The sequence below is a fragment of the Jatropha curcas genome, chromosome 4 (genome assembly GCF_041381405.1).
Source record: "Jatropha curcas cultivar XTBG-Jc1 chromosome 4, XTBG_Jcur_1.0, whole genome shotgun sequence".
NCBI classification, from domain to species: Eukaryota; Viridiplantae; Streptophyta; class Magnoliopsida; order Malpighiales; family Euphorbiaceae; genus Jatropha; species Jatropha curcas.
Genome location: NC_143154.1, coordinates 31,180,445 through 31,203,435, shown reverse-complemented (window position 1 = coordinate 31,203,435; position 22,991 = coordinate 31,180,445). Strand labels below are relative to the sequence as shown.

The window sequence follows — 22,991 nt, the reverse complement described above, 5'->3', positions numbered from 1 at the left end:
AAATATTTAATTTTTTAGTAAATTGTCTTTTTGCTTTTTTTATAGAAGCTGATTTTTGGCAATTGAATGTTGCTCCTAAATTCAGGATTAATTTAGCCTTTTCATGTATGCCCGACAAAACCACTCCTTTCACAAATCAACAACAGAACCTAAGAAGCATTCTCATAATTAAATTCAACACCGAACCGTTTTACCTTACCAAATTTCAGAGCATGATATAGAGCACCATACGTTTTTAGGAAGTTATAGCGTCCAGCGGTTACAGACTGAAGAGTCTGACACAGAGAAAGCAGAGTGAAATGACGGGAACGGTGATGCCACCATCGGCGAGGGCGGGGTTAGGACTGACGGTGGGAGCGGGACAGAAGATGTCGGCGTCGTTTGCGAACTCCTTCAGAGTAGCCGCTGTAGCCGACCGATTAGCAGTTCACATTCAATCTGGCAGCGGTAGTAACGCCACCGAGTTTTTTGGTCTATGCCTCTCACTCGCTAGGTATTTGCATAACATCTACAATATATGCTTAAGCAAATGATGAGATTAGTTTCTACTTGCTTTTTTCTTTTTTTCTTTTCATATATCAGTCGCTTCATAAATGTTTGATTTTGGTTTATTTTTAGCTTCTTTAGCATCTTAGGTTTTGCATAATTGTAATTATTTACTTTGAAAAATACAGAGGCATTGATTATGCAGTTGCAAACAACGAGGTTCCAGCCAAAGCTAAAGATTTACCTTCATTATTGAAACAGGTGACTTGTGCGATAGTATGTTTATTTTCATTTTTAGCAATTTTGATGCCTCTTGTGGTTGCATACTAGCTTTATCCAACACTTCTGCAGGATTGGCATTTGGCATTAGCAAGGTGGTTAGGTGTTTAGTTTTACTTAGAAGTTAGAAGTAAACCAATTGTTTCTTATTTTTATCCATTTGGAAATTTATGTTCTAGAACAAGTTGTCATGCTTATTTTTAATATTTTCTCTCTTGTATAGATCTGCCATCGGAAAAATGATCTTTTCTTACAAGCGGCTATCATGGTTCTTATGATTTCTGTCAAGGTAAAAGCAATGGTATTAGTTGTGTTGGTTATGGTCTCCTAAATTCTCAGTTCACGTTTCAATTTGCATGCCTCTTGGTTTAGGGCCTAGAGATGAACTTCTATTTTGTGCCATTTTCTTTGTTAAGAATTTTGCATTGCATAAGTATTAGTGCTTAGTACTTGAGTAGTATTGGGTTACAGGGTGCAAACTTCTGTTGCTTGCAATATGCTGGAGCTTGCCATCACAATGAAGTTTGAGTTATCGGAATTCTTCATGTTTCTTTAAATTTCCCTTCTAAGTGCCCTATTAACTTGGGTCATATACAATCAATAGCTTTTTAAATTTCCCTTCTAAGTGCCCAACTAACTTGGGTCATATACAATCAATAGCTTGTATTCTTTATGTTGGGTGTCCAGCCTGATAGTACAATATGCTATGAGAATCATTTATCTGAAAATTTTAAAAGTTGTATGCTCTTTTTTTTTTATTTTTTATTTTATTCTTTTTGGTTAATCTTAATAAATTCCCTTTTGACACGATTCATTTCCTTAGATCTTTATATTTTATTTATCTATTTTCTAACTTCCCATGTCTTTCCTTTTTCTTTTTGGGGATTGAAATGTCTATTCTTTAGACAAATTCATTTGAACAAATAATTCTTATATTTGATGTTTGACCGTTTTGAGGTTTTTTTTTTTTTTTTTTTTTTGACATCTTGTAGCCATACATTATTAATACACTATAGTTCATTTTAATTTCTTTCATGTTAAACTTTATTGTTACCTTTGTTTTTCATGATAGAGTGCTTGTCACAATGGATGGTTTTCAGATAACGAATCTCGAGAACTTTATACTCTTGCTAATGAGGTTTGCTATGGATTTTCATCCTTTCCTTGAGTGTGTGTACTTCATAGATTTTGATCATATGGATAGTAGATGTTAGATTATTCCTTTGTTTTTTTCATAGATTGGAAACAGCTTTTGCAATCCCGGAGACATTAGTACTGTACCAAGCGATTCTCATTTCATTATCACAAAAATTATGTCCAGGTAAGAGCTTTATTGGCACTTATATTTTATGCTCTATGCTAATTATATGCTATGCTGTTCCCATTTTGTTTTTGTGGTGTGAAAACCTGCAAGAGCTCAGATCATTAGTGAGTAATAAAGAGTAAATAGAGTATCGTTCCCGTGAGTTTAGTTTTGAAATTGAATTATTGTGATTTTAATTATTCAGATGATGATTAATGATTGTAAACTTGATAAAATCTAATTGCTAAATTAAATTAAAAATAATCAAAAACTAGTATCAGTGGATATTAAGCTATAGGTAGGTTTTCACTACGTCAACTTACTATGATTATCAATAAAATCTATGTTAACGAAGATGATTATGGTTTTGAAAGTAAGATATTTAAGGTAGCTAATGCTCTCTGTCAAGATACAAAAGCATATTCTAGTTAAAGTTTACATTTACTTTTGCGGTATTTAAGTTAATTAGAACTTATTAAGTTTCTTGAAATCTCAATAAAATTCTCAAACTAATTTTGCTTATATATAAGCAAAAGTTTCCTAGTTCAATTACTTATCTTTTCCAATTATGAATTGCACCTTTCAGTCCTTCGCTTGAAATCTTTAAACCAAAGGAGTCCAACATAATGCAAGCATGAAATTTAATAACAATTGAATCAAAACACATGCACTATCATTAATCAAGATAAAGATCAAATAATAATCATAGTAATATCAACGAGTTACAACCTAACATAGAAAAGAGAAAACTACTCAATCATGTTTTCCAAGTAAAGCATAAGAGTTTAAAGAAACGAATCAAATCATGAATTCAATTGAAGAGGATAATATTCAATAGTTAAAGGAGAAGAAACTGAGAGATTTCTCTTCCAAGTCTTTCAGATATCTTCTAGCTTGAGTTATGATCCCCTCAATCTCCTTCAAGAAAACTTTCAATTTTTTAATCTCCTTCAAAATCTACTTTAGGTACCAAGGTTTTGACTTGAGATGCTGTAAATCTCTCCTTGCCTTTATCTTTCTACAGATTCTATCCCCGGATGAAAATGGGGCAGATACTCGCATCTCTTGAAGTTAAGGTAGTTTCTTCTTTAGCTTTAAACATTTTCTGCCTATTAAGGGAAATGTACTGATCTATCTTTGTCCTCTTGTAGTCTGGTTATGGAGCATACATGATTGACTTTCACATTTCAAAGAATACATCACACTCTCCAGACGAAAAAATAGTAAGCAGTAGCTTCATTTCAATTTTTAATTCAAGGATAGTTTGGGAGGCAATGTTTCATGTAAAACCTCTTCATCTCTATCTTTTAGTCTGATCAACTGTATGGTGCTCTATATGTGCATTATTATGATCTTTTACATCTATGATTGTGGCACCAGATGAATTCTTTTTTATTTCGATGTGGTTGTCCATAGGTTCTGTTTAACAAGTTTTAGCTAATTCTTTCTTGGTTGCTATAACGGCGTGTAATTTTCTTGTTCATAACAATATATGGTCTGTTTTCTGCTGGCCTCATTTTATTAACTGAGATGAATTAGTTAATTCAAGTAGCGTGGACCATTTGATTTTGTATTATAGCCACCATGCAAATTATAGTAAATATTGGAGTATCAAAAGCATTGCCATATTATAGAAAATCCTAAAGTAATGTACATTTTATAATTAAGCAAAGTAATAGAATTTTTAGTCCTTGGTTTTAAGTTTGCGTACATTTTTTTTTTTTTTTGGCTCGGGTACATCGGATGATAGACTATTGGTACTTGATCTATATTTCACTCTTCCTTTTGCTTTGCCTTCTCTTTGTGGCCTACAGAGGTTATTTGTGGCACAGAGAGATAATGTTGAGACATCAGCATGTATTATAAGTCCACAACAAGTGAAGTATGAACCTTCTCTCTCCTCCACTTTCTTCTTTGGTAGTTTTGTTATTATAATACATTTTGATAACCTTTTTCTATTTTCCTTTATAGCTTTCTGTTAAATGGAAAGGGAGTAGAGAAAAGAAATAATGTTTCACTGGTTAGTATAATCACGCTTTCCTCTTTGAACTAGTTAATGCAAAGCCTGATTTAACAATTTATATTTTTGTTAGGACCCAGGACCACAGATGCCGACTAATGTGACTGCAATGCTTAAATATGGAACAAATCTTCTTCAAGCTGTTGGTCAGTTTAATGGTATGTTTGAATTCAAGTCCTCTTTCCTCTTTGCAAGGATTTATTTTGATCCTTGGCTGAAACTTTCTTATTATTATTTTCAAGGTAATTATATCATAGCCGTTGGTTTTATGAGCGAGGTACCATTACCTGGGACTTCTGTGTTACCGGATTATGTTCAGTCTGATGCTGCAGTAGCAGATCCAGGTATGCATATAGGGAAAATAATAAATGTTTGATGTTAGCTCTGTCCCTTGTTTTTATTATTTCACAGTTTATGCTGCTTATAAGCTCCTTCTGCAATTCTTCTTCTCTCTGTTTTTAGATTCTGATATAATCGAGGGGCCATCACGTGTATCACTTAATTGTCCCATAAGGTATTGCATGGCACTAGTATACTAAAATTATATTATTATGATCACTCTCTGGCTTTTTGCCTTTTAATCTTTTGTCTTTTATGAATGAAAGATGCATGTTCAATTTGCTTCTTCTCTTTGGTGGGAGAAGGGAATAAAAGGTAAAAAAAAGGAAAAGCAGCATAGAAGTTTTTGATATTATGCAAAGGATTGAGGAACATGATACTTTCAGTTGTAGGATCTTTCTTGCTGCTAATCAACTTTTAAGGGAAAGGTGTAGCATGTGATTCTGCTTTCTAAATTAATGCTTCGCCCGTCCCAAAATTGTAGTCTCATTTCTATTTCACACAGCTGTTTAAGAAAAAAAGTAGTTAAGTTAGTTTTACTATAATTTCTTTCATATCCTTCCATATATACCCTAATTAATTCACAAACTTGATTCAACCAAATGAAATATGGTAGAAATATTATCATATAGAAAAAACATCTAATTTAATAGAAATACATTTACCGTGAATGAGGGAATCAATTTTTTTTTTTTTGATATATTCAATATTTAAACTTTATTTATTTCATTAATCTTCCTTAATTAGTTATGATAAAATTGAATTAACAATTTTATAAAAAATGCTTCTTATTAGTAAAAGTATAGAGTAATTAATTGAGGTGCACACTTGGAAATACATGTAATGTCTAAAACCCAAAATAACAAAGTGGACTACTATTTTGGGATGCCCAAAAAGGAAAGTGGGACTGCAATTTTGGGATGGAGGGACTAAAATACAGGCTTGCATTTTCTTTTTAAATATATAGAATACAAAAGAATATTCTTGATGTAATCTATTTGTAATGCTTCTATTTGTTCTTTTCTGAACCAATGCATTTCCCGTTGATTAACTGGCTATCCATCTCGAACAGTTATTCACGTATCAGAACACCTATAAAAGGACATTCATGCAAGCATCTTCAGGTTAGTGCTGCTTGTGATATCAACAACTGGATGATGTTAAGAAATTTTTTGGGATCATAGTCATATTTATTCATTTCTGTTGTATTACTTGTGCAGTATAAAGAGATAATAAATTTTTAGTGCCTAAATTTTTTGAGATTTTGAATGCCTTTTTTGGGTACAGTTGACTGCCTAAACACCGAAGATAGTTTGCAATCACGTGCTATTGCACATCTTTGAATTATAGGAGGTGTTGTTACATAATGAAGTATACAATATTTATAACTATAATGTTGTGAATGATATTAGGGGTGGGCATTAGTTGGTTCAGTAAAAAAAACTAAACTGAATTGGGGTTTAATCTTTTGTTTTCTGACCCTATCATCCTCTTTCGTCGATGTATAAGCTCATCTCTCTGATTCCTGTTTCCTTTAGTGTTTTGATTTTAGTAACTTCATTGAGATAAATTCAAGAAGGCCCTCTTGGCGCTGCCCACATTGTAATCAGCATGTATGCTACAGTGATATTCGTGTCGATCAGAACATGGTTAAGGCAAGCAGTTGCTGAGTTGGATTTGCTGTGTTGTTGTACTCTATTTTGTTGGGACTTCTTTCTTCTTATACTTGTGTTTGTTGCTAGGTTCTGAAAGAAGTGGGAGAGAATGTTGTTAATGTGATCATCTCTGTTGATGGATCATGGAAGGCTGTCATGGAAAGTGATGAAAATATGGATCATTCATGCAAAGAGCCTGTTAATTGCCAGAAAGAAACACCTGAACAGCAAGAACCTGCTACTTCCTTAATTCCCTCTGTTTTGGACCTCACAGAGGATGATGATAGGATGGATGCTATGAGCACAAGTGATGTTGAAGACAGGAAGCCTTTTCAGTCTAGTTTTCAATCTCAAAGTGTTGCCACTAATTTAACCATGCCATCACATGATACAAATGTGTTTGACCAGAATGCTTCTGATCAACTGATGGATGAGTTATTGTCTGGTTACTTAAATGATGGGTCTGGGGCCTCCATTGCTGGATTGTGTACGCAAACAGTTAATGGCATCCCTGAGTCATCTCCTGGAAATGCTATGACTTCCTCTGTGTCAAGTGATGCCATTTCTCCTGTTCTTAACTGTAATTTTGGGGGTCATGGAAATAATAGTCTTACTTCTTTAACACAGACTCAATTTTCTGCTTCTGGTGATTTACACCAACTTGTCAACGCAGCTGTAAACAATGAGTATGGGAGATTCACAAATATACCCAGACATGTAAACAGAACTTCTATAGCAGTTCAGGCCCTCGCAGTTGCATCTCAAATATCAGCTCAACAACAAAGATCAAGAACCAATTTGAATGGTGAAAATCCCAATGGTGCCCCCCAGACTTCTCAGCCTACCCTGCCAGCGGCAAATGGTTTTAATACTGCTTCCATATCCCATACAAATGCTCATCAAGGTTTGAACAGGGTTGCATCCCCAATTCCGCATTACCCAACAGGACAGGTTTATTTCCTTTCCTCCTCTATTTTGTCGTATATCATTTATGCTTGCTGTTGCCATTTTCTGGGACTTCAGGAGCATGATTCAACTTGATTAGATTTCCCATGGCCTAAATTCAGTTGACAATTGGAATTTGGTCTTTAGATTATCTACTTGATTTCGTCTTGTTCACCTATATGCTTTCCTCTCGTCTGCTTGTTGAGCCATACTGTTTTCACCCTTGTATATTTTAGTATCTTCATTTTCTTTTTTTTCTCTCAGAATCGTCAAGATCGACCATATGTTTCGGGACAATCATTCCAACAAGTTAATCCACTTCAACTCCTCAGAGCGCCTAGGTTTAGGAATGAATCTCAGAATTTACATCAGCTGCAAGCTCTTCAGATGCCACAATCCAGGAGTCAATCTCCAACTGTAGTTCGATTATCTTCCCCTCTCCCACGGGTTCAAACCCCGCAAGGGGCTGCACAAGTTGGGGCTGGCATCCAACAAACTAGGTTTGGAGGTGTTGCTCCACGACCAGTCCAGATGCCTAGACAGCCACCATCCGTGCCAGTTCTAATGCAAACATCCAGGGTGAACTTGAACTCAAATACTGACAGGACTTGGGCACCACCAGCAGTGCAGAGGGGAAATGTTGGTGCAGCAGGACAAGTGAATACTGGTGCTGATGGTGTTGAGCAGAATTGGCAACCAACAGGACGAATGCGTGGACGCCTATCTGGTCAGGCTGCTGCAGCTTATAGAGACTTGATAATTCAACCTACCCAAACAACTCAAGCTCCACAACCACCAGTGACCTCTACCCAAAGAACTCAAGCTCCACAACCACCAGTGATTTCAACCCCTCCTAGCATTTCATCCCAGCTGCAGCATAACCTTTCACCCCAGCTGCAGGCATTTCTAGCTAATGGCAGAAATTTCTACGTTCCTCAAAATAATCCAGCAACTCAACCTGCAAGTATGAATGGAAGTTCTGGTTCTCTGCCGTGAGTTGTGATAGGTATAATATTATACTGAGATTACTATCCAGGCAGATGGAGGCTGCTAGACGGCTGTATATATTTATGTAAGCAAGAAGAATAGCCAGTTTTGGATCACTTGGTCACTTGCAAGTTTTGTGTAGAGATCTGAGGTCACTTTGTAAATAGGCAGTTTCCTGTGGGAGTTATTGACTTGTAGGATCAGGTCGGGTTCTTAGTTTAATGCTCTCTCTTCCCAAGTGACGTTTTGTTGGTCAGTGGGGCAGACAAATGCATTTAGTTTATTTATAGAAATCATAAAGATTTTGATATTTGCTCATATGCACTCAACCTTAGACTGTTTAACCTTTGCCCAATTCCATTAAATACGATAAGATCGAACCCTCCTCCTAGGTTTTGCTTCCGGGGTGGGCCAAGCGTTTCTACAATCAAATTGTTGCACTTTCAGTTATTAATTTCTGTCTTCACGTCCAATGGGTAAGCAATGCGCTTTATAATTCTCTGTTTACTGTTAAGTTTTCTTGTAAGATGAACTAGTACCTGTTCTCGATTGTCCATAAACATTTTTCTTTCGTTAATGACTTAAATGTAAAAAGATATAGCAACCGTAAATGCAACGCACTTGTCCCACAGCAAAAAATAAATAATCTCAATTACATTGTTAATTAACTTCGTTTGATTTACAGCAGCATAGAAAATAAACCTAGACCCTGTCGGAGAAAAAGAAAACAAAAGATAAAAGAACAAAATATTCAGACATTGCTGTCTTGGTATAATCCGTTGGTGCAGTCCAGCATCAATTTAATACTCCCACTTCTTCACCTCCATACCCTCTGGAGGGCTGCCTTCTATCTTCTTTGAACCCACGTCTTTCCAGTCAGTTGATAGCACTGTCCCATTTGATTCGACCTGTACAATTGCACCAATTTAGTTAATATGTCAATTATACAATGGCACATAAAGGTTCCAAATGACAGACTCAAAATTTCTCCCATTGCTAAGGAAATTGGTATTTTTAAGTTTCTGTTAATCTCCACATACAGAAACCCCTTTGAGAGAAAACAAAAAAGAAAAAATCCTTTGATTAAAGAAAAAAAAAATTATATGTTTGGCATCTTACAAAAGACTTGGTCATAGCCCTCCTCATATCTTCATCTGCATTTTGGTAAATGTCCCTAAATAGCTTGTTCAAAGCAGCATCGCCATCTAGCTTCTCATCTTTTTCCTGAAATCCAGATCATTATATTGTTAAATTTGAGTTCTCATCAAGTAGAAATACCAATTCAAGAGCACTATTATTTGACATACCTCCTTCTTTACTTGGGCTTCCAACTTATCCCAGTCTTTTGCTCTAGTTTTTGAAGATGGGTAAGAAGGCCTCTGAGATCCAACTGTAAGTTCATCAATGAAAAGCAAAATGATTTAAAGTGTAAGTATCAAGCATCCCTTTATATTCTGCTGCAAACACAAGATAAATTTTAAATTGGTGAGCTGCTATGTCACCATATAAAAGAAGGATTCATGTAGTCAATTTCAATTAGATTCAAATTTAGATTGAGTTTCCATCCAACTATGAAGTTAAACCTAGCTTGTCTTTGCTGGAAACTACTCCCAATCACTGCAGCTAAATTGACAAACCATACACTAATATATGAATCCAAGAAGACCAGCCAATGTCAGTTTTTGACCTACCTGATGGCACAATTATTTTTTGAGGAACTGAGATGTCCTTGCTATATTCAAGAGATGTCCAGTTAATAACTTCTTCTTTTGCAAGACAGATTTCAATCTTGGTTGACAACACTTGATATCTGCTCTTATCAGGTACTATCTGTTTCACAAAAGCCGAGGCAAGATACAACAGTAAAATCAAATATGTTAATGTCAAAAAATGAAAAAAATTTAGTAAAAGAAAAATATGAAGTCATCCTGTCCAAGATTAATAAGATAAAAGGAAAAGGATAGTTGCTTATGAGGAGACCATTACAGATAATTGAGTGAAGAAACCATGTAATATTCAAGTTAAACAGATAATGACATTTAAATTTAAGTGAAGTCCACAGAAAAAGAACTACACATATGTGGGGTCCAACACCTCCCCCCCACCAAAAAAAAAAGAACCGAAAGAATATACACACTCTCACACACACACAAAAGAAGTTACGAACATACTTTTGCAAACAATCGAGGTTGAAAATGATAGGCACCTTCGCCAGGAACATCAATGGTAACACTAAGCTGCAAAGTGAAATTATACACAACTTATCAGCAACTTTGGTGAATACAGGTCAGAATTTCTAGATGGATAATAAAAGCAGCAGCATCAAACGTGTTTGATAAAAAATTGCCCTCCCAGATGAATATACGCACAATTTGTTCACCGAAATCAACAGTGACATTCTTTGCTGGTATGCCCTTTGCAAAGATTGTTAGTACCACTTCATCTGGCTTCTGGTAGTATTCGTGTCTGTTCAATTGCCAAATGTCAAAATCATACAACTGAAAAAGTATATGTAACAGAGAAGAGAGAAGATAGAAGGGGAAAGAGAGAGAGAGAGAGTTTTTTTTTTTTTTTTTGTGGGGGGGGGGCAGCGCACAAGAAAGAAAGAACAGTGAATAAATGGAAAGATCACCTGGCAGTCTAAAGTTTATGTCTAGCGTGCTGGTAACAAAAATATCAACTAACTCAGAGAAAATAAGGTAATACAATTGATAGCATTCAAAGTAGGGAGACAACTTTTTCAGGTCAAACCATACACCCAAGAGGGCGCTATGGTATCCACCTATGAGCATTTTTTTTTATTTCGGTTGATAAAAAGTAATACCTGCCAAAGTTCAATTGCCTTCTATTTTTGTTTTTGTCTATTTTCAACTTAGGTTTCGAAGTAACAGTAAGGAAGAAAAGATAATCTGCAGTTTTCAAAATATCCTACTTAGGTTCCATCCTCCTTACACTTTATAAATAGATGCAGCTTATTAATATACATATACAGATAGAACTGATGAACGAAAAAGGCAATATAGTTTATTATTGACACCAACAAAATCAAAGAAAACTTTACAAAGAAAAGAATGAAGCAAGTAAAAGGAAAAACAAATAACCCATAAGACCTGTATTTTGGCTTTGCTGAAGAGATTGCATCTTTGTGATGGGAACCAATGGATAGAGGTGCAGCACTTGGTGTAACATTTGGCGTCAAGGACTTAATTGACTTACTTAGATCATCAGCCTCCTCTGAAAAGAAATTAGCACCCATCAAAGTACTGTGATAACTGAATTAGAAAAAGAAGTTAGAGCACAGAACAACCGCAAACGAAATTAGTAAAGATTCTTCTTTGCTTACTCTGTAATAACCAATATGAATAAGACAATTTACGTTATCCTCAAAATCGGGTTTCTATATACCCATCGAAAGTCACTTTTCTTTTTCAATAGAAGCTCATGTAAATACCTGCAATGCGCTCTTCACATTCTTTGATCAACTTGGTAAATCTAGAATCAACTTGAGCTAAAGATGCACCTATTTCAAGGGCTGTCTTGGCTGTATGATATTCTTCAAGCTTAATACAGGCAGCACTGCAAGACATTAAACTCTATGAATCAATCATTGAAGTCATTCTCATGACTTGAGCATTATCGTGACAAAACAAACAACAATTTATTTCACATGACCACACGTGTTGAAGCTAAGGAAAAAGGGTAGCACATGAACAAAAAGGATTATGTATGAATAAATAAATAATTAATTAAGACCTAGCTAGAAAGAAATGTATTAATCAGAACATACACTGTCGTATAGAATTAGTAATTACATACCCTTTACGCAAATATGCCTTGGCAATCTTAGGATTGAGCTCTATTGCCTTGTTTGCATCAGCAACCGCCTCTGCTCAAATCATACACAAAAAGACCATTACTTTCGCTAAAACTTTAACCAAATTATGCAATAAGTGAAACTCACAAATGAATACGAACACTCCCAACAAACCATCATTGTTAAACCTCAAAACAAATAAAAACTCAAAATTGACAAAATACCAGTGAAGCTGTCGAGTTTAATGTTGACTTGTGCTCGGTCGGCAAAATAATCGGGGTTGGTTGGGTCCAAGTCGATGGCTTTAGAGTATAAATCAAGGGCTAGTTTGAAATCATCGTCTATTATTGCTTCTTTAGCCTTCTCGGCCAACTCAGTCGCCATTGTTAGAGAAAATCGAGAGAATCGAACGTGATTTGAGTCTATCTATAGTGAAATACAGAGATTGGAGGAAAAATAATTAGACAAAGGATTTAACACAGGACTTCTGGAAACTTCAGTGAAAGAGAGGAGTTGAAATTAGAAGTCTATCCTGTCCAGTATAGGAGTAATAATGGGCCCGTATTACATTTTCCTCGGCCCAACAGTAATGCTCTCTATAATTTATAAGATAAACGACAGACGACAGAGTACAAAGTATAAGTAAATATGAAAAGAATAATATGTTTAGTTATTACTTTTAATAAATTTTTTATTTTATCAATTGTAACTATTTTCTAAAAAAAATTAGTTTACAAGAATAAATGTAGTGTATTTTAATTTATTAAAAATATATTATAAAAATTATTATTTGATATAAAATAAGAAATAAAACTCACTAGAAATATATATAATATAAAATTATAATATAACACATTTTATTAATAAACCATATTACACAAGGAATGTAATTTATTAATTATTATAATAGTTAAAATTAAATTTTATATTTTATTAATATAGATAGTTTATAATATTATATTATAAACCAAAAAAAAATTAATTAATTATATTTAAATTATTATAAAAAAATTTAATTCGAGTGATATTTAATTTTATTTTCATGAAAAAATATGGCTATCAAATATAATATTTATTATTATAGATATGTTAATTCTTTAATAGGTTATTTAGTTATTGATTTTTTTATTATATATATGTTATTTCCTTAAAAAATTATTTAGTTATAAAATTTTTTATTTTATTATTTTTTAAAATGGTTTTTCTATTTTATAAATGTCTTTAAATTTTAATAATATAAATGGTTCATAATATTATAATTTATAATAAAAATAATAAAGTATTAATCTATGTAAATTAAATATATTTGCTTGGAACGAGTATAAAGAAGGTGGGGAAATTTGGTTTCATTTAATAGGCTCTGACTTTGAAACTATAAACCTTGTTAATTTTTTACATTTTTCAAATTACATCAAACTACTTTTTAAAACCATGATTTTAATTGATTCCGATGATTTGGAGTATTAATTAATTTGGCTAAACAGTGAGTTAGTATAAACCGCCACATCTGATAATTTCCCTCTCGCATGGCGAAACTCGAGCACTGACTCGCTAACGCAACTCGGCTAACTGAACCATGAAGTGCCGATCGGTGGCGTGCATTTGGTCGGCTACTCCACCGGTTCACAGAGTCACCGCCACCACCGCACTAAACCGGCCCCCGACTTTGTACACCGGTGGATCAGATGGCTCCATTCTCTGGTGGAATATCTCTAATTCGGTAACTAACTCAGCTCAGCTTGTTTAGTAGTTTCAGCACAAACTCTCTATCTGTTCATTAGTCAGTCTTTCCGTTTTGGTTTTATTGTAATATAAAGAGTATTTCTCTGTTTGTTCAAGCAGAAATAGAAATTTAGTTGAATGTTAACTAGTTGCTGCCGAGTATTGACCTTTTTTGCCTTAAAAATGAAAAAAGTAATCAGGTTCATTTTGCTAATTTAAAAAAGCTATTTTTCTTTTTTGATTGTTTTTATGTTTAGTGTGATAAAATGTTAGTAATCATCTCTTTAAGCTACAGTTTCATCGCAATAATCAGTCTTTTTGATTCGTTTTATGCATATAATGATTAAATAAGTGAAAATAAATGTATCAGTAGTACTACTAATTGAAGTTTTATTTTCCTTCTCATGTTGATTGTGGATAATGTGTTAATTTATTCATTGGCAACATTACAGGTGCATTCCTTGGAAATCTAGTTTGTCTTAATTTTTGTTTCTCTGCACGTGTGATGTGTTTGCTGTTGTTCCATGTACATTTATATTGTTAGTTTGTTTCAAAATGAAGTTGAATAGCCAGATATTTGAATTTTAATCAACATGCCAGTTTATCAAGGTTCTTTATGTGACAGGAGATTAAACCAGTTGCTATGCTGTGTGGTCATGCTGCACCAATAGCTGATCTCAGCATCTGTTATCCAGTGGTTGTTTCAGAAGATGATAGAGAAATAGATCATTCAAGTAATGCTGGTGCAAGCTCAATTCCTGATACTCGTGGTGCCTTGATAAGCGCATGCACAGATGGTGTATTATGTGTTTGGAGTAGAGGCAGTGGACATTGCAGACATAGAAGAAAATTGCCCCCTTGGGTTGGTAGTCCATCCATCATTCGTGCATTACCCACAGGCTCTCGATATGTATGTATAGGCTGTTGTTTCAGTGACAATATCCATTTTTCTGATCATCATTCTATTGATTCTCTTGAAGGGAGTGAGGTTTCTGCAGATAAATGGCCCCAGCATAGAAAATCACCAAAATGCACTGTAGTAATTGTTGATACTTACAGTCTTGCTATTGTGCAAACCATTTTTCATGGGAATTTATCAATTGGGCCATTGAGATTTATGGATGTGGTTTTGTCGGGTGAGGAAGGGGAAAAACATTCTGTTCTTATGGCTGATTCATATGGAAGGGTACAGTTAGCTTCAATACTGAAGGATTCCAATCTAGATGGTGAGGGTGGGAGTGACATACAAAAAAATTGTCGGTTGGAAGCTTGGGGAGATGGGGTGAATGATGGAGGACAGGTTGTTTCAATTGCAAGCCGTGGGAACCTTTTTGCTTTTGTTTTGAAAAATTGCTGCATATTTAGGCTATTGAACAGTGACACTACAATTGGAGAGATTTCTTGTCTGGACAATGTCCTCTCAGTCGAAGGCAATTCTACTGAATCAGGTGTACTTGGGGGGATGTTTCTTGAAAATGTTGATGCCGTTAAATTGCAGAAATCCCAGGAAGCCCATGAAAATTTTTGTGAAAACTTTGTTGTGTGGAACAATACAGGTTCAGCAATTGTGTATACAGTGTCATATTTGAATGATGTGTTTAATTGTGAGCTTCTTTTTGAGATTCCTCCTGCTTCTCATCCTAATGATATTGGACTTTCCATTTCTTTCATCCAGTCTAACAACTATCTTCTCCGAATTGAATCAGTTTGCTTTGACCTTAAAGATCCTTTACAATGGACACCACATGTGACAATCTGGTCTTTACATCAAAAACATGATAACTCAGGGAAGCTGTCTCATTGCAAGATTATAGGAGAAAGTGATTTATCCGCTGAGTGGATCTCAAGCTCCAGATTTCTTAATGAAATCAATGGCCACAGTGACAGGAAGATGAAAATATCTTCTTCTCAAAGTTCTCTTTCATGTTTGGCAAATGGAAATAATAAACATGCAGATGATGGAAGTTGTAGTTTTGCGTACAAGGGACAGACAGTAACTTCTTCCATGGTTATTTCTGAAGATCTTTTTGTTCCTTATGCTATTGTATATGGCTTCTTTAATGGTGAAATTGAGGTTGTACACTTCGATATGATTTTGGGAACAGATTCTCATGGCAGAAGTCTGTGTCCTGATGTAGATCCAGATGTATCCAGAAAATATTTAACGGGTCACACTGGTGCTGTACTTTGTTTGGCAGCACACCAGATGTTGGGAACTGCCAAAGGATGGAGCTTCAGTCATGTTTTAGTTTCTGGAAGTATGGACTGCACGATTCGCATATGGGATCTTGACACTGGGAATCTCATAACGGTGATGCACCAACATGTGGCTCCAGTGCGCCAACTTATCTTCTCCCCCGCACAGACTGAACATCCGTGGAGTGATTGCTTTCTCTCTGTTGGGGAGGACTCTTGTGTTTCCCTTGCTTCCCTTGAAACTTTGAGGGTAGAGAGAATGTTTCCTGGACACCCTAGCTATCCTGAAAAAGTTGTGTGGGATGGTGCTAGAGGATACATTGCATGTCTTTGCAAGAGCCATTCAGGGAAATCTGATGCAGTTGATGTTTTGTACATTTGGGATGTAAAAACAGGAGCACGAGAGCGGGTCCTCCATGGGACTGCTTCTCATTCAATGTTGGACCATTTTTGTAAAGGCGTCAGTGCTAATTCCATATCTGGCTCTATATTGAACAGAAATACTTCAGTTTCCTTGTTACATCTTCCAGTAATTGAAGATGGGAACTCTTCTCAATCTCACATAAATTATCTGACGAAGAGAGTCGCCTCATTGAATACATTGTCAAGTGTAGCAAATATATTAGAATCCACTGCTTCACAAGCACAGGTTAAGAGGGGAATTTCTGCTCCAACTACCTCTTCTTTCCTACAAAACAACAAGTATCCCATCAGATGCACTTGTCCGTTCCCTGGGATTGCTACTTTCACTTTTGATCTTGCATCGTTGATGTCTCCTTATCAGAAACAAGATTCCATTGTCAATGACAGTTATAAGCAGGAGAATAACAGTGTGAAGGACCTAGGAACCAGCACACCAAGTCCCCGCCATATCTCCTTTGGTGATAGTTCTGATAAGAATGGGACCTCTGTTGATACTACAGAGGAGCATGAGTGGATTAGGTCACTAGAAGAACAATTACTTAGGTTTAGTTTGTCCATTTTACATTTGTGGCATGTAGATAGTGAGCTTGATAAACTGCTAATGCTGGACATGAAGATAAAGATACCAGATAATTTTATTTTAGCTTCTGGTTTGCAAGGGGACAAAGGGTCTTTGACTTTGACATTTCCTGGTTTGAGTGCTATCCTTGAGGTACTTTTGCATGAACTGTATTAGATGTTGGGACATATTATCTTGTTTGGCTTATTTCAACTTTCCCTGTGACATTGAAAACAACATTTCAGCTATGGAAATCATCATCAGAGTTTTGTGCTATGAGATCCCTGACAATGGTATCCATTGCCCAACGCATGATTAGCTTGTCTCCATCCAGTTCAGCAGCCAGCAGGTACTGCAGTGGTTCTATAGCAAAGTTATAAATGATATTAGACTATTTCTGTTATTTGTTTCTCAGATTGAATATTCTCTATGCCTTCTGTATGGTTGAGGTTTTTCAGGTCTATATAGTAACTTGAACTCCCATTGTTTAGCTGAAATTATAATCTGCATTCTGCATGTGAAAAGGAATTATAGAACAGAAGCAAGCATCTATTAATAAAGCCTTTAAGATTCAATATCTTGAAAATGGTGTTGGAGTTGAGTTTTCACTACTGGAGAAAGAAGTGTATTGTTTCCCTGTGATTGAGAAATTTAGGGTTACAAACTTGTGGTTGAAATTGGTGTTCTGGATTATACCACTGCCCATGTATGGTCATCAAAATAAGAGCTCCTAGTTTCATTTTCTTCATTGAATTTTTTTCTGTTTTGTCTTTTTTTTAATTCCTTTTCTTTTCTTTTTTTCCTGTCAAAAGGCTCAGTTAGACAAGATTAAGTGTACCTGACCATCTTGAGTATAAGCAGTATCCGGTTCCAGGTCACTTTAGGCAATGCTAAGTGGATTTACTAGCTAGGTTAATTAGTACTGGCCTCGAGCAAAGAATATTTTAAAATGAAATATCAAGGAATTTCTGATTGGCTTGTTTATTGGCTAGATCTTCTAGGAAAAATCTAATATGGGTTGGGCCATCTTTGACATGGCACAGTTGTGTGCACACAGTCCTTTTTGATTTACTCTACCTTGTTCACAACTGACCTAAACTGAGATTTTTTTGTTTTTATTTATTTTAGAAAGGTATTTTTTGCTGGCAGTATTTACTATTTGTTCTAATCTCTTACAGGGCTTTAGCAGCATTTTATACTCGGAATTTTGCAGAACAAGTTCCAGATATTAAACCACCTTTACTCCAGGTCACATTTAATGCTATAGATTTGGTCGTCTAACTCTCACATTTGAACTGGATGATTATATTACTCATCAGGAGATAATTATTGATTGCTTCCATTTTATTTTTGTATTATCTTTTCCTCTGTGAAATTGTGGTGGCAAAGGGGAATGAGTGAGTGAGTCTATTTAGATGACAGTTTCAGAATTAACAAGAGCTTTCTTGCCAGATGACAAATATATTTGTTTTTACTTGTGGTAATCAAGGAATCAAAATGGAAAAATTTTGTAAATCTGATGAGATATATCTCCAAAGTAATATACCACACGACGTAGTATCAACTTGAGTATGATTTTGTACTGCATTATTTTATAAATTTTGCGGGCCTCAAAAATAACACCTAATAATGGAATAAAAGAGTCATTAACCTGAAAATTACTCTTATGCTATCTTTTGCTGTTTTCTGGAAGCATCTTGAAGATTATTTCAATCCTCAAAGATGGACTAGTTGTCTCACATTAGACAAGGATCCTTATCTATCTTTGTTCTTTTTTCTCATTTAAAAGATTTTATTGTTTTTTGAACAGCTTTTGGTGAGTTTTTGGCAAGATGAAAGTGAGCATGTGCGTATGGCTGCACGCACTTTATTTCACTGTGCTGCTTCACGGGCAATTCCTTTCCCTCTCTGTGGTCAGAGAGCACGTGATCATGCAAAACTTTTGAGATCTCTCAATGAAATGGGGAAAAATGAAGGCAAAGCTTCAAAAATAGGAGGGATATCTGGGAATGATTTCTCTGACATATCACCTGAATCACAAGGAAGCTCTCAAGATGAAGAAGCATTTGACAAGTCAACTGAAATACGAGGAACCACTGAGGCAGAAGAATCTAAAATACTTGCATGGCTCGAGTCTTTTGAAGCACCAGACTGGATTTCATGTGTTGGAGGAACAAGTCAAGATGCAATGACATCCAATATCATTGTTGCAGCAGCATTTGCCATTTGGTATCCGAGTCTTGTGAAACCAAGTCTTGCCACGCTTATTGCCCATCCATTAATAAAGTTGGTGATGGCAATGAATGGAAAATACAGTTCTATTGCTGCAGAGCTCCTTGCAGAAGGTATGGAGGACACATGGAAGGCGTGTATTGGTCCTGAAATACCTCGTCTGATTGCAGATATATTCTTCCAAATAGAGTGTGTGAGCAGCTCATCTGCCAACTCAGCTGGACACCATCCAGCTGTACCATCTTCCATTGGAGAAACTTTGGTTGGTATTCTTCTTCCAAGTTTGGCAATGACTGATGTTCTCGGGTTCTTAACCGTTATAGAAAGCCAAATTTGGTCTACTGCATCTGATTCACCTGTTCATCTGGTCTCTCTGACAACTCTAATCAGGGTTGTGCGTGGTTCTCCAAGATGCTTTGCCCAATACCTTGACAAGGTTAGTAGAACTGCACAAGATGGTCAAGAATTTCAGAACTTGGGCATCTTGTTATGAATTTCTCATGACATGTGGACAGATGTGCAGGTGGTTAACTACATATTACACACTATGGACCCTGGTAACTCAGTCATGCGCAAAACTTGCCTTCAGAGTTCAATAACAGCATTAAAGGAAGTTGTGCGTGTATTTCCAATGGTAGCTTTTAATGGCACATGTACCAGGCTGGCTGTTGGGGATGCAATCGGGGAGGTCAACAATGCTAGCATTTCAGTGTATGACATGCAAAGGTATCAGAAATAAGATACTAGTTTATTCCTTATACTCGAAAACATTATCGATTTTCTTTTTATGTTCATGTGGCATTATGGGTACCTATCATTCACCATTTTAAGTCCACCGACGTGGTTTGGTCAAAGCATACTATCAATACCTAGGCTAGGGAATGTATAAATAGGAAAAATACCTTGGTTATGGTCTGACCCCAAGAGTTAGACCTCTGGTTAACAAAGTGGGAAATAGCTAACTAGGAAGACCTTTAGGATAATTTTCTTTAGTTTGTGGTTTGGTTTGATAAAATACCATGTAATGATTAGGGTTGCTTATTTCTAACAATCAAACATGTCCACAATAAGAGTTATGTTTTGCCAAGTCTCTGTTACAGTGGCCCGAAGGACGTATAACATTGAAGGTCCTAATTTGGTTTAACAGTCTCATATCCAACTATTAATTTCAATATTTGCTAGATTTTATTAGATCGATTAGATAGTTCAAATAATAGTTACATTCATTTAGAATATGTAGAAGCCTAGCTGACAGATGATGACTTGCCATTAGCTTTATGCACTCGTTATTCATAGTGCCTATCCTTGAGCAAGAATATCCTGGCCCCCAAGCTTCCATTGGCTGTAAAACCCTGCTAAACTAAAAGACCTTCCTAGCAGGAAAACTATTGGAGAACAACCCTAAGTTTCTATTATTCAATAGATAGTGATTGTTATTTTATTTAATCAGTAAAGGGCCATTGTCAATTGAGAACATCCAAATGAACGTTTAATATAACTCATTGCTTATTAATGCAATTTGTTCAAATTTGGTGATACCTATTTTTATTTCATAAGCATGTAAACCACAAGATTTTTTTCTGTTTTTCTTTTCTTTGCTCTTCTATTGATAAGATTATAAACTAAGAGCTATGCTCACCCCACAAGCTCCTTTACCACATAAAATGTGGAATATAGAGGGCAGGTTCTTATCATTCTTTGAATTTAGTGTAAATGGTGATCTGGGGTTGTCAAGAAGAGATACACATTTGTTCACAGAGCCCAACCAAAAATCTTGATAGAACTGCTTTTCATCTAATGTAGCTCACGTGCAGTGAAAAATAAGTTTTAAATGATGAATTATATCGTGAGTCAAAGAAGGTTAATGGAGAGAATTGCAGGCGTAATATCATCCATGGTCTATGTGTTCCTCACAGAATATGGCGTTGGTTCATACTTATCTGAATACATTTCTTGTTATCGTCCTCTTACTTGTAATATCTCTTAGAATTGAATAACCTTTTTTGTGATGTTGGCCTTCTAATTTTGTCTATCTTAGTCTCTTCCAATTTTTTTTTTCTTTTTTAACACAGTGTGACAAAGGTAAAGATTTTGGATGCAAGTGGGCCTCCTGGACTTCCAACTTTGCTTTCAGGAGCTTCAGAAACAGCAATTACCACAGTGATTTCTGCTTTGAGTTTTTCCCCTGATGGAGAGGTATTCTATCTTATCCCATAAAAAAGCAACATAATTTTTCTCCATTATCTGCTGTTGTTTCCTATGGCTGTTTGGATGCGGATTTGCACTTAATGTGATTGACAAAGAAAACAGAATTTCTAACAGCTGTAAAGTTTGGGCTTGAACTTCACTATCAACATTATTTTTGTTTTACTTATGAACTGTGACCATGCCAATGCTAGTTTACATTTAAAAAAAGCATGCTCTGACTTTTTCTGGGGCAACTCATAATGTTTTGATCTCTATCTCTCTCTCTCTCATGCACAGTATATGTGCAATTGCAGTATCTGCAACATGCCTTTTACTATTTTTTTGTTATTCTGGTAATTGGTAGCATCAGATGACAGAGGATGAACTATCAATTTTGTTGATTACCATAATTCATTTTGTCGTTACTCTAAATTTGTCGTACTGGTTGCAGGGGCTCATTGCTTTTTCTGAGCATGGTTTGATGATCAGATGGTGGTCATTGGGATCCATGTGGTGGGAAAAATTGAACAGAAACCTTGTTCCTGTCCAATGCACCAAACTAATATTTGTTCCTCTATGGGAAGGCTTCTCTCCCAATTCCTCTAGGACTAGCATCATGGCAAGCATATCAGGTCATGATAGACAGACCAATTTGCAGGTAATCTTCCTAGCAATATAATGAATATGTAAAACCAGCACTAAGATAGTCTTAACCTTCAGTTCACCAGGAACACGGCACTTGGCATTGTTCTAGTTCTAGCGGTTGAATAGCAATTCAGTTTTGTTGGACGGTTATGATTGAATCTTAAAATTCTTTCACACGCTAGGATTAGGATGCTGTTATTTAACTGTGGGGTTTTGGTTTTTACACCACACTCACGCAGGCTGAAAGGTCACTTGATTACTACTACAAGTATTATAACTGTAAACTACGACTGTGTTCTCCTTCTAAGCTGAGTTACAAGAGGAAAAGATCACTGGCTCTGAGTGAATGATCTCAACTATATATTCCCACCCCAGCCTCATAAGCCAAGCTATTCATAAATTAGATGATGAGGTCATGTTTTTAATCTGTTCATAAATTAGAGAGCATATTACCATTTCTTCACAGTCTTGAGATCTCTCTAAATGGATCCATCTGTTATTTTTGACTGCACAAAGCACACTGCAAATGCTATTTCTAACATACACCTTTTTCTCTGTGATTTTGGCTTTTGTAGGAGAATGCTAGAAGTTTGAATTATGCAGACAGTTTGAAGATACTAATTCAAAATCTCGACCTCTCTTACCGGCTAGAGTGGGTTGGTGGACGCAAGGTACTTCTTTCGAGGCACGGCATGGAGTTGGGAACTTTTCCATTATAAGATGAAGCAAAGAGCAGCCTTTATTGGACATATACTTTAGAGGCAAACTGCCAAAGCCTCGAGAGGCAGATGGCTTGTATAAGGTTTTCCTTCAAATTAGCAGAGGTTATATAGCAATCACAGTAAAGAATTTCTTTTAGGCAGGCAGATTTTCATCATTGTATGATTTGTACTTTCAGTTTCATCTTTCAAGTCCGATCTCTAATATAGGAGATACATCATACATACTTTGGCAGTGTTGTATCCTTTATCACTCTTATTTCTTTATTTGGGTTTTTGAGAGGTGGGTATTGAAAATGATTGGAAAAGGAGAATTTTGCAGTCATATATACCTTCATAGTTGCTCTGAGAGATTTTTTGTTTATTATTATAAAACTATGTACTCACATACATATGTAAGGATTTATGAAAAAATTATGGAGGATATGTATAACATAATTCATGTATCCAATAATTTTCCATTGTGAATAATGCACTTGG

General features: G+C 35.6%; 3 protein-coding genes across 5 annotated transcripts; 2 read left to right on the top strand and 1 right to left on the bottom strand.

The window, feature by feature from the left end:
- The first annotated feature begins 76 nt into the window (after positions 1-76).
- On the top strand, positions 77-8,922 carry LOC105645744 (RING/U-box superfamily protein). The gene is made up of 16 exons (XM_012231424.4): positions 77-493; positions 675-747; positions 989-1,054; positions 1,838-1,903; positions 2,004-2,086; positions 3,093-3,144; positions 3,220-3,291; positions 3,883-3,950; positions 4,040-4,088; positions 4,162-4,246; positions 4,331-4,432; positions 4,551-4,602; positions 5,500-5,551; positions 5,966-6,082; positions 6,170-7,033; positions 7,292-8,922. Exons 1-16 carry the CDS (start codon positions 300-302, stop codon positions 8,021-8,023), a joined length of 2,727 nt encoding a protein of 908 aa, XP_012086814.1. The 5' UTR covers positions 77-299; the 3' UTR covers positions 8,024-8,922.
- On the bottom strand, positions 8,622-12,345 carry LOC105645745 (protein SGT1 homolog A). The gene is made up of 10 exons (XM_037636917.2): positions 12,053-12,345; positions 11,831-11,900; positions 11,466-11,590; positions 11,125-11,248; positions 10,384-10,480; positions 10,186-10,251; positions 9,706-9,844; positions 9,322-9,404; positions 9,134-9,238; positions 8,622-8,922 (listed from the first exon to the last, which is right to left on the bottom strand). The coding sequence occupies exons 1-10, from the start codon at positions 12,210-12,212 to the stop codon at positions 8,815-8,817; spliced, it is 1,077 nt and encodes a 358-aa protein (XP_037492845.1). The 5' UTR covers positions 12,213-12,345; the 3' UTR covers positions 8,622-8,814.
- Positions 12,346-13,250: 905 nt separating this feature from the next.
- LOC105645746 (Transducin/WD40 repeat-like superfamily protein) lies at positions 13,251-22,836 on the top strand. Of its 3 annotated transcripts, XM_012231427.4 has the most exons (9): positions 13,268-13,548; positions 14,176-16,881; positions 16,974-17,077; positions 17,907-17,976; positions 18,539-19,396; positions 19,484-19,686; positions 21,033-21,156; positions 21,599-21,805; positions 22,368-22,836. In XM_012231427.4, the coding sequence occupies exons 1-9, from the start codon at positions 13,405-13,407 to the stop codon at positions 22,509-22,511; spliced, it is 4,560 nt and encodes a 1,519-aa protein (XP_012086817.1). In that variant the 5' UTR covers positions 13,268-13,404; the 3' UTR covers positions 22,512-22,836. The 3 variants fall into 3 exon arrangements, with proteins under 3 accessions (XP_089576418.1, XP_089576417.1, XP_012086817.1); XM_089720291.1 differs by lacking the exon at positions 22,368-22,836 and having other exon boundaries at positions 13,253-13,548; positions 20,999-21,156; positions 21,599-21,737; XM_089720292.1 differs by lacking the exons at positions 21,033-21,156; positions 21,599-21,805; positions 22,368-22,836 and having other exon boundaries at positions 13,251-13,548; positions 19,476-19,569.
- Positions 22,837-22,991: the final 155 nt, after the last annotated feature.

Excerpts from the sequence above, each read along its gene's own strand:
- LOC105645744 (XM_012231424.4), top strand. The coding sequence starts at position 300 with ATGACGGGAACGGTGATGCCACCATCGGCGAGGGCGGGGTTAGGACTG. Across the intron at positions 3,145-3,219 it reads TCGCATCTCTTGAAGTTAAG|TCTGGTTATGGAGCATACAT; the intron begins GTAGTTTCTTCT and ends GTCCTCTTGTAG. Across the intron at positions 3,951-4,039 it reads ATAAGTCCACAACAAGTGAA|CTTTCTGTTAAATGGAAAGG; the intron begins GTATGAACCTTC and ends TTTCCTTTATAG.
- LOC105645745 (XM_037636917.2), bottom strand. The coding sequence starts at position 12,212 with ATGGCGACTGAGTTGGCCGAGAAGGCTAAAGAAGCAATAATAGACGAT. Across the intron at positions 9,405-9,705 it reads AAAAATAATTGTGCCATCAG|TTGGATCTCAGAGGCCTTCT; the intron begins GTAGGTCAAAAA and ends ATGAACTTACAG. Across the intron at positions 8,923-9,133 it reads GGGCTATGACCAAGTCTTTT|GTCGAATCAAATGGGACAGT; the intron begins GTAAGATGCCAA and ends GCAATTGTACAG.
- LOC105645746 (XM_012231427.4), top strand. The coding sequence starts at position 13,405 with ATGAAGTGCCGATCGGTGGCGTGCATTTGGTCGGCTACTCCACCGGTT. Across the intron at positions 17,977-18,538 it reads TTAAACCACCTTTACTCCAG|CTTTTGGTGAGTTTTTGGCA; the intron begins GTCACATTTAAT and ends TTTTTTGAACAG. Across the intron at positions 21,157-21,598 it reads GTTTTTCCCCTGATGGAGAG|GGGCTCATTGCTTTTTCTGA; the intron begins GTATTCTATCTT and ends TACTGGTTGCAG.